Source organism: Vombatus ursinus, unplaced genomic scaffold, assembly GCF_900497805.2.
Source record: "Vombatus ursinus unplaced genomic scaffold, bare-nosed wombat genome assembly UNPS02014793.1, whole genome shotgun sequence".
NCBI lineage: Eukaryota > Metazoa > Chordata > Mammalia > Diprotodontia > Vombatidae > Vombatus > Vombatus ursinus.
The window spans coordinates 18,002,795-18,014,242 of record NW_020954571.1 but is presented as its reverse complement, the minus strand read 5'-3'; the positions used below and the strand labels follow the sequence as shown (position 1 = coordinate 18,014,242).

The 11,448-nt window shown below is 36.2% G+C and overlaps 1 protein-coding gene across 3 annotated transcripts in view; it reads right to left on the bottom strand.

Moving 5' to 3' along the window:
* Nucleotides 1-1,445: 1,445 nt before the first annotated feature.
* The window catches only part of LOC114048502 (liver carboxylesterase 1-like), a 79,524-nt gene continuing 69,521 nt past the window's right edge, over nt 1,446-11,448 (bottom strand). For all 3 annotated transcript variants that reach the window (XM_027869448.1, XM_027869449.1, XM_027869450.1), the window contains one exon: nt 1,446-1,960. In XM_027869448.1, coding sequence (XP_027725249.1) covers nt 1,783-1,960 — 178 coding nt within the window. In that variant the 3' untranslated portion in view covers nt 1,446-1,782. The remainder of the gene's footprint in view (nt 1,961-11,448) is intronic.

Sequence of the window (11,448 nt, the reverse complement as noted above, 5' to 3'; positions counted from 1 at the left end):
AACATGAGGAATTAGAAAAAAAATAATGGCATTCAGTTTAAGGTATAAGGGGCAGAGGAAGTAGTGGAGATACAAATAAAAAGAAATTCTACTAGTTGTCTTGGGAAGGGGAAAAGAAGGATAAATTTGAAATGTCACAATAAAATGAAATCCTGGAGAAGAACAAAGCAACTGAAAGAAATCAATATCAGAGGAGAATGTGGAAGAAAGCCAAAGATATAATATTTTAGGCAAGTTTTTAATTTTAAGATCTCTGAAATGACAGCATTCAAGATTGAAATTAAGCTCAATGCAAATCTTCAAATGCCACCCTCTCCCCATTTGTGTAGAAGCACTAGTTGGATCTGTTGTGGAGTATGAGAAAAATTATTTTAGTATTTCACCTTTTGGAGAACTGATGAAGCTTAGGACAAGGAGGAAGTGAGACAAAAGAGGTAAACAGAAAGGAATAGAAGGAAAAGGAAAAGGAGAGGAAGAGAAAAAAGAAAGTGAAGGAGAGGAAAAAACTGAGGGAAAACTCACTTTGACTCACTATATCTAGATGCCCTCAGGCCATGCTTTACATTCCTTCCCAGTGCATTACTCTAAAATTTCTCTCCTACACAAACACACACACACACACACACACACACACACACACACACACACACACCACACATCTTTCTTTGCCTCTTATACTAGGAACGTAATCAAGTCAATACTACCATTGCTACCAGAAATGACATGAAAGCCTACTACTAGTTATGATTCCACTCCCAATCTCTGGATCAAAACTTTCCTCTCTATTCACTACTCCCCTATATCTATCATTATAATACAGGTCCCTTTGGAACAGGGACTGTGTCTGTATCCACAGTACTCTTCACAGTGAATAATAATAAATGTTGATTACCAAAAATAAAATAAAAAGGAAGAAAACCAGGAAAACACAATCAGAAGAAAAAAAGAAAAGAAGGGAGAGTAGGAAGAAAAGATTAGATAGGGTGAAAGAAGAGGACTAAAAGAAGAAGATGATAAAACGAGAAAGAAAAAGAAAACAAAAACTAGAACACAAAAATGTGCCACAGTGACTTTAAGAATTAAAGAAAATGTGCTGTATGAAATATCTGGCTTTCCCCATGAGGACCTTCAGAAGGTGGGAGAGAGAAAAATTATACAGGAAGGATATAATAGGCCCTGGACATTTATATTTTTTCTTGTTAGCAAATGGGACTCCCTGCCCTTGTCAGTAAGCAAAAAGACACGAGAAAATAAAACTTCTCAGATGCAACTTGGCAAATTTCAATCTGTAGAGTACACTCCAACCCAAAACCTCTAAAGAATGTTGTAGAAGAAAACTGTACAATTACAATCATGTAATTCATATATGAGTGCTAAGAGTGGGTTATTTCAAATATGAGTATATTTATTCCCTTAACTAAAACTGGAATAAGTAATAACAAATATTTTTAAAAGTAGATTATATTTAATACAACCCAAATTAACCCCACACACAAAAACCAACTGATTCTTTGAAGCACTATGAAAAGAAGAAACTCCTACAGGTCTTTCATGTCCTCATGGTCTCTCATGTCAAAACTTCAGTCCTTCACCCCCATTCCAAATGTACTAATGCATGGCTGATTGCATCTATTTCTGGTTCTGAACAGCCTCATTCATCTCATTCATATTGAGAAGCTCTCTCATGATCAGAGTCCTAGATACCCATGCGAAAGAAAAAATGTCTTCTCATCTAGTTCCACTAAGGCTTCTTATGAAGGAGAGCCAACATATCCATCCAGATCATAATTCACTATGCTCTATCTTCACTCCAGTTGTTTCCTTTGTCAAGAGCTCAGTCAAAAATGCCACCTCCTTTTCCTTCTGTTTCTTGGCTGCTTTGGGGGTGATGTTGATGTGAAAGTACTCTCCATTCTGATCATATCTAGGCCATTTTGGTAGCCCTTCACCATTGGGGTTTCTGGAAATGTAAGCAAGATTTTCTTTTAAATGATGATCATTTAATCACAGGTGGTGATAGTCATTAAAAAAATAGAGGGGGCTGAGGAACACATTAAATATGCAGAGACAAATTCCCTAATATTTGGACAATATTAAATTTTCTCCTTCTAAAAATCTTTCAATGCTTCACATAATAAAATAAGGCAGTAAACATTGAAGCAATTATTTTTACCAGAAAAAATTAAAATAAAATAAAAAATCATTTAAATGATGTAAATAAAGAAGAATCATAAACAAAAGAATTAAGTAACCTAGTGTTTGATGAACTCAAGAAAATAGATTACTTGAGGGAGAATCCAATTTTTGACAGTGTAAGGGGAGAGAGATGGTTGAATTTGGTTCCTTCTCATACCCTTACCTCAGTTAATATGTTAATATGTTAATATTAATGTTAATATGTTAATAATCAATATGTTAATAAAGCAATAACACTTGGGAATCCTTTTTTCCAAAAACTAGATATTTATCTCTGATTGAATTGGAAGGGCAATCATTGGCTAAGCAAAAACTGGTAGAGCCTTTAGGGTCCTTAAAATGCTAAGTAGCCAGTTTTGCAGTCCTTCAGGGAAAAACCCAAACTTTGAAAGAAAATCACTGAGGGGGATTTATCTTTCCTTCCTCCTATTGGACATGATATCTAGCAAAAGATCTGTTTGCCCAGAAGAGGAAATACATGGATTAATTGCAGAGTCACTTGAAGTAGTGAGGAGATATACAATCTTCAGATAAACATGAATATAGAAAGACAGACAATCAAGTGGTAGAGCCTCTGGCAGACAGAAAAAAATGTGGTCAAAGGATTCAAGAATAAGCAAGTTCAGGCTGTAGGCCATTGGACCTCAGTCTAGCAATATACCTGGAAGAGATAAAAAAAAGTTTATGGAATAAACTTTGTGAGGACTTCAAATAAAAGAAAACATATTGAAGACTGGCAGTACTACCATGATAAGTAGCTGTGACCTTATGTGTTACCTTCATGTGTATAACACTACTATTACATTGTAAATATATGTCTGTCTTTAATACAGATATCATATATTTTTGTAAAAGTTTGCTTGAAATTTATGGGAATAATATTATGTAGCCATCATGGTAAGTACATGCCTTTGCTAAAAGTTAATTTTAGCAAAATGTTCATGGGAAACATAATGGTGGGGTTCATAAATTGGAATTTTTATGATTATGTAAATTTTATGGTTACAGAGAGTACACCCCAACACAAGTAGGTGAGCATTCCAGAGGATTTTCTACATCTTTCACTGTATATCTCAGTAAGCTCAAAATGATTGTGACCTAAGTATTTAAAAAAAAACATTAAAATTAAAAGATATTCTCTGGAAGATATGGCTAAGAGGTAAACTCTTTACCAAACAATGGCTAGAAAGAATCACAAAAATAATTTTAGTTACATGAAATTGTTATCAGTCTTTAAACTTTTTATCATGTTTTGCATGAATAATGTAACTAGGATACAACTAAAATGATACAACAAAAGTACAATTAGTATAATAAGGGAAGTAGTACATTGGGGGGAGGGGTGGAAATCTTTGCATCACTATATCTAGGAAAGATTTCAAATCCAAGCTACACTGGGGTTTGACACAAATACAGAATACTACAAGTCATTTTTCCATAGAAAAGTGGTCAAAAATATGAACAATTCTCAAAAGAAGTTGCAAACAATTAACATCTATATAAAAGTGCTCTAAACAACTAATTGTAAGAGAAATAAAAGAAGATGGTAGAGTTGTAGGAAGAAGTATAGTCTGGCTATCCCATCACATTTCCTCCACTAAGATCTAAAAAAATGTACTACCTCAAAATCAGGTTGAAAAATTCAAGAAAAAAGTCAGTTGCTGTTGTTTTGTTAAGTCATGTCCAACTATTCATGACCCTCTGGACTATATTGTCCAATGGATTTTCTTGGCAAAGATACTGGAGTGTTTTGTCATTTCCTTCTCCACTGGATTAAGGCAAAGTTATGTTAAATGACTTGCCCAGGGTCACACAGCTAGCAAATGTTTGAGGCTGGTTTTGAACTCAGGTTTTCCTGATTCCAGGCTCAGTGCTCTACCCATTGAACTATCCAGTCACAGGGAGTCATTTTTTTCCATCCAAAGGTGGCTTAGGGAGACAGAGAGGTTGTCAGATATAGGTTCAGGGTATAACCAGGATCCTAGTGGACATGAAGCACTCCATAAACCAGGGGAAAAGGACTAGTACTAAGCACAATGGCATGAAGTCTCCGGGCAGCAAGAGTTTCCAGATGATCTCTGAACTAGTGCAGGGTACAGGAGCAGGGACCATCTGGAATGTCTGTCACCTGCTACCCAGTTCTAGGTCACAGGACCAGGATGGAATAAAAAAGCATCTTGCCCTATGGTGGCAGAGAGGAACTGGTAATGGCCCTTAGGAGTGTACTCTAAGGAATAAGTTTAGAATCAAATAGGATATATATGACAGTCATTCCAGGATTGGAGCAGAAATTCAGTTCTAACTTCCAGGACAGACTGAAACATGCAGCAGAATAACAACTGAAGGAATCTTAGATCAAAAGAAGACTGCAATTCAATTTCTCTGAACTTGCAGAACTGCCAAGTGGCTGAATCCAAATAAGCTATCAAACCTAAACCTGGGTCAAGAATTTGCAGAGCTCACAGGAATTCAGTGAGCCAACATCACCTTGGATAACATCACTGTGGGGGACCTAAAAGTTTCCTCTGACTGAACTATGAAAGCAGCAAAAGGACACAAGGGTGGAAGCTCAGCCAAGCATCCATTCTCTCTCCCACATACCAGAAGTGTGTAGATACAACTTTAACATAAAATCAAAATCAAGAATGAGGCTGAAGAGGGATCAAACAACAACACCAACAACAAGAACAAAATAATCCCACCAATGTCCAATTATGAGGACAGGGAAGCTCAAAACACAAAACTAGAGGAGAATGACCTCACAATATCTTTAAGTAAAGACTCAGAGATAAACAACTCAGGCATAAGTCTAACAAGAATTCCTGGAGGTGATAAATCAAGAGTTTAAAAAAGTGAGAAAAAGGTTTGTAAAAACCAAATAAGAGAGGCAAAAGAAAAAATGTGAAAAGAAATGAGAGCTATGGAATAAAAAAAATATTGAAAGAAAATTAACATTCTGGCAAAAATAGCTCTCTGAAAATAAAATTGGCAGAATTAAAGCTAATAACTATATGAAATATAAAGAAATATTTTAAAAAGTCAAAAAATTGAAAAAATAAAGAGAATGTGAAGTATCTTATAGCAAAACCATCTCATCATGGGAAACATTGAGGGGGAAAATGAAGAATTATGTGACTGCCTACAAGCCATGGTAAAAAAAGACCTTGACATCATATTTGAAGAAATGATAAGGATGCTTAGATCTTTTGTAACCTGAGGGCACAGTAGAAACTGAAAGAGTCCACCAATAAAGTCATTAAAGAAACCCCCAAATGAAAATTTCCAAGAATATCATAGTCAAAATCCAGAAAGTATAAGTCAAAGAAAGAATGTAGCAAGCAACCAGAAAAAAAGAATTCAAGTACTAGGCCTATGGCCCACTTGTGGGGCCTGAGAAGGTGGCCACAGCTGAGGGTGTCCCTGCAGCCCAGTGGGAAGGTCTGGGATGAGACGATGCTGTGGCAGAGATGGCCTGAGGAGGCCATGGAGCCCACTGAGGCAGACATCATGGGGCTGTGCCAGGACATGCTCTCCAAAATGGCTATGTACCTAACAGACAAGCTGACAGCCACGAGTGAAGACTATAAACTTCTAGAAAATATGAACAAACTGACTAGCTTGAAGTATCTAGAAATGAAAGATATTGCAGTAAACATAAGTATAAACCTAAAGGACTTAAATCAGAAATATGCAGCACTTCAGCCTCATCAGGATCAGATCACTTTAATTGAGGAGTGGGTAACAGCTCTTGAGCAGGCAGCTTACAAGTTGGATGCATATTCAAAGAAACTAGAAGCAAAGTACAAGAAGTTAGAGAGGCTATGAAAGAACTCATTAGCACAAAAACTTTAACTACAAGAATGTTTTATAAGAGCTGAAATAAGTGGGATGCATCTTATCACTATGCTTCAGTTCCTAAAAGGAGGTGGTGCTGCTGATCCAAGGAGAATCTCAGCCTCCACCTTTGGTTGGACACCCCTTGATGTCTCCTAAATCTGTAGCCCTTGGAACCTCATCTTCTCTCATGCTTCATTGTGTGCCCTAGACCAAGGCTCAGAAATCAGGATCAACCCTGTCTGCAGCAGACAGAGGAGAGACTCTTGTCTCCCTGTCTCCTCCCTTCTTCTCTCTTCCCTAGGGCTCCTCCCCCACTCCCTTCAAAACCTGTTCTTCAACTTAAATAATAAATGCCTTCTTATGACCTTCAAAAAGAAATTCAAGTACTGAGGAGCCTCTGTCAGGATCACAGATTATTTAGCAACCACAGATAGAAACAGAGAGCCTGGAATATGACATTCCAGAAGACAAAAGATCAAGGCTTCTAACCAAGAATAACTTAACTGGCTAAACTGAATGTAATATTACAGCAGGGAGATGGACCTTTAATGACATAGTATTTTTAAAGTTTTTAACACATTGTCTGGCATGTATGTGAGTAGTAAATGCTAGTTCTCTTTCCTTTCTTCTAATGAAATAGAGTATTTTAAGGATTTCTGATGACAATGCAAGAGAGACGTAGAAAATTTGACAAACACAGGAGTCAAGGGAAGTATAAAAAGGTAAACATGAGCAAGCAAGCATAAGTGACTAAGTAAGTTTAAACAATTTACAGTTTACACATTCCTATATGGGGAGATGATACATGTACCCCCTTGGAATTCCATCATCATGATGGGTCATTGAGGGAATTTAATGAGATAGAGGGCCCAAAAGTGATTCTGCTATGTTTTATGGTCTTAAAAGAAAAAATAGAAAGGGTTGGAAAGATAATACACTGGGAGAGGAAAGAAGAATATTATCTCACATAATTGGGTGTCACATGTAGAAATCTATACAAGGAAGATAGATTGAGGGGAGGGGTGGCTGTTGATCCTTTCTCTCATCTGAATTGGTCAAATGACAGAAAAATACACATATACACAGTTGGGTACAGAAATGCATTTCATCCAACAGTCAAATAGGAGAGAAATTGGATATGAAAAAAGTGATAGACTGGGGAGAATAGGCAAGACAGATTAAGGAAGAGTTTAATGAGAAGCAAAAGAATCTCTTAAAGTGGAGCTAGGAAACAAACAAGAAAAAAAGTATTAGCAAACAGGATGGAAAGAGGTACAGAATTAAAAATCATTACTATGAATATGATATGGGATTAACTCTTTAATAAAATGGAATAGAATAACAATATGAATTAGAAACCAGAATCCAACAACATAAATACATTTGAAAAAGAATGACATACACAAACTTAAAACAAGAGACTGGAGCAAAATCAATTAGGTTTCAGCTGCAGTAGAAAAAAAAGTGGACCTGGCAATCATGATCTTACACACAACAGCAACAGCAAATATCTGTGTGTGTGTGTGTGTGTGTGTGTGTATTTACTATAAAGAAATAAAAAAGAAATCTATATTTAGCTGAAAAGTACCCTAGAAAACAAATTAATATCAATGCTAAAAATATATTCACCAAAATATATTCACATCTAAATTACTTAAAGGAAAGTTAAATGAACTACAGAGAGAAGTTGATGGTAAAACTATTAAAGTGGAAAAACTGAATTTATCCTGCTCAAGCTTAGATGATCTAACCAAAAATAAACAAAAAATAAATAAAGGACCTGAACAGAATTTTAGAAAACTTAGTTGTGATGGCTTTCTGGAGAATGTTGAACTGCCAAGAAACACAGGGACAATATGAACACAATTATAAAGTATTCTTTACACAAATACATCTAAATAATTGAAGAAATGTTAACTGATCATGGGCGGAATGAGTCAATACCATAAAAATACCAATACTACCTAAGTTAATTTATTTATTCAGTACCATACCAGTCAAACTGCCAATAAACTACTTTAAAGAGCTAGAAAAAGGAACAAAATTTATGTGGAAAAATAAGAGGTCAAAATATCGAGGGAACTCATGGAAAAAAAAAGTGGGAAGAAAGGGGGCCTAGAAATACCATATCTCAAACTGTATTACAAAGCAATAGTGGTCAAAATAATTTGATACTGAGTAATAGGTAGAAAGGTGACTCACTGGAAAAGATTAGGTACACAATATAAAACAAATAAGCAAGATAGCCTTGTGTTTCACAAAAGCAAAAGTCTCAGATATTGGAGTGAGAACTCACTATTTTACAAAAATTGCTGGGGAAACTAGAAAGTAGTCTAACAGACATTAGAAAAGTATCTCACACCACATAATCAAGACAAAATCCAAATGAGTACATAATTTAGACATAAAGGGTAACATTATTAACAAATTAGAGGAAGTTGAAAGTAATTGTCAGATTTATGGATAAAGAAAGAGTTCTTGGCCAAACAAGAGATACAGAGATTCGTATGAAGTAAAATGGATGATTTTGGTGAAATGGAATAATAAAAGTTTTTGCAAAAAACAAAATCAATGAAGCTAAAATAAGAAGAGAGGAGGGCAGAGTGCCAAAGACAACTTAGAAGGTCAGTGGGAAAAGTCTGGGACTGTGGTGAGAGAGAAGAGCTGTCCCAGGCCCAGTCATCGATCACTGTCCTGGGGTGGCAGTTGCTTCCTGAGCTTCCAGCAAACAGACTGAGGGGGAATCTAATGGCTGATCAGAATGGGATTGCAGGGATCTCTGTGTTGGTGCAGGATTGTCTTGCTCTGCCATGCTTGGATTAAGTTATAGTTCTGGGTGACAGTCCTGGGGCAAGGAAGAGTGTTGGCATGCTGGAGGTTGTAGTGGTGGTGAAGAAGAAATCCTCCTCATAGGCAGAAAAGAGTGCTTGTGGTCACTCATAGATCAGAGCACAGGTCGGAAAAGGAGTAAACACCTCACCCCTGATCATACCACCTTGGAAGAGTTGAAAATTTACAGGTCCCTAGAAGTATCTCTGAAAACAGCTGCACAAAACCCCCAAAGCTTGGGACAGTACATTCTCCACACTGGAAGCAGACTCTTACCCTAACAAAGAGTTTATAACTCAAGTAATTGTCTGGGATCATGAATAAACAAAGGTCCAAAAAAAGTCAGATGATAGAAACTTTCTTTGGTAATAAAGAAGATCAAAACATACAAACAGAAGGGGACAACAAAGTCAAAGCTCCTACATCCAAAGCCACTAAGAAAAATCTGAATTGGTCCCAGGCCATGAAAGAGCTCAAAAAGGATTTTGAGAGGTAAATAAGAAAAGAAGAGGAAAAACTGGGAAGCAGAATGAGAGTGATGCGAGAAAATCATGAAAAAGAAGCCAATAGCTTGCTAAAGGAGACCCAAAAAATACTGAAGAAAAAAACACCTTAAAAAATAGCCTAACCCAAATGACAAAAGAGGTCCAAAAAGTCAATGAGGAGAAGAATGCCCTAAAAAGCAAAATTGGCCAAATGGAAGAGAAAGTCCAAAAGATTACTGAAGAAAATATTTCCTTAAAAATTAGAATGGAGCAATTGGAAGCTAGGGACAATTTGATAAATCAAGGCACTGTAACACTAATCCAAAAGAATGAAAAAATAGAAGATAATGTGAAATATCTCATTGGAAAAACAACTGACCTGGAAAACAGATCCAGCAGAGAGAATTTAAAAATTATTGGACTATCTGAAAGCCATGATCAAAAAAAAGAGCCTAGACATCATCTTTCAAGAAATTATCCCCCAATTGATAAATGGTCAAAGGATATGAATAGACAGTTCTCAGATGAAGAAATTAAAGCCATCCATAGTCATATGAAAAAATGCTCTAAATACCTATTGATTAGAGAAATGCAAATGAAAACAACTCTGAGGTACCACATCACACCTATCAGAATGGCCAACATGACAAAACAGGAAAATGATAAATGTTGGAAAAGATGTGGGAAAATTGGAACACTAATGCATTGTTGGTGGAGTTATGAAATGATCCAACCATTTTGGAGAGCAATTTGGAAGTATGCCCAAAGGGCTATAAAAATGTGCATACCCTTTGACTCAGCAATAGCACTTCTAGGGCTTTATCACACAAACGGGAAAAGGACCTACATGTACAAAAATATTCATAGCAACTCTTTTTGTGGTGGCAAAGAATTGGAAATTGAGACGATGCCCATCAATTGGGGAATGGCTGAGCAAGTTTTGGTATATGGTTGTGATGGAATACTATTGTGCTATAAAAAATGATGAACAGGCTGACTTCAGAAAAACCCTGAAAGACTTGTATGGTCTGATGCTGAGTGAAGTGAGCAGAACCAAGAGAATATTGTACACAATAACAGCTGCATTGCATGATAACTAATATTGATAAACTTAATTCTTCCTGGAAATACAAGGATCTAAGACATCTCCAGAGACCTTGTGATGGAAAATGCTATCCACACCCGAAGAAAGAAGTATGGAAGCCGAATTGCTATTTTTTTTCTTTTCTGTTGAGTTTTGTTTCCTCTTTCTGATGGTTCCTCCTATTGGTTTTAATTTCTACTTACAACATCACTAATGTGAAAATATGTTTAATATGAATGTAAATGTATAGCCTATATCAGATTATGCACCGTCTTGTGGAGGGTGGTGGGGAGGAAAGGGGAGAAAAAATTTAAAACTCAAAAGCATATGAAAGTGATTATTGATAAATCAAAATAAATTTTAAAAAAGAAAGAAATTGTCAAGGAAAACTGCCCTGATATTTTAGACCCAGAGGGTAGAATAGAAATGGAAAGAGTCCACCAATCACCTCCTGAAAGAGATCCCCAAAGGAAAACTCCTAGGAATATTGTAGCCAAATTCCAGAATTCCCAGGTCAAGGAGAAAATATTGGAAGCAGCCAGAAAGAAACAATTCGAGTATAGTGGAAACACAATCAGGATAACACAAGATTTAGCAGCTTCTATATTAAGGGACCAGAGGGCTTGGAATATAATATTCCAGAGGGCAAAAGAAATAAGATTACAACCAAGAATCACCTACCCAGCAAAACTGAGTATAATCCTTCAGGGAACAGAATGGACATTCAGTGACATAGGGGACTTTTAAGCATTCTTGATGAAAAGATCAAAGCTGAATAGAAAATTTGACTTTCAGATACAAAATTCAAGTGAAATATGAAAAGGTAAACAGGAAAGAGAAATCATAAAAGACTTATTAAGGTTGAACTGTTTACATTCCTGCATGGAAAGATGATATTTGTAACTCATGAGACCTTTGTCAGTATTAGAGTAGTTGGAGGGGGAAAATTATATGTATGTATGTATAGATAGATAGATAGATAGATAGATAGATAGATAGATAGATAGATAGATAGAT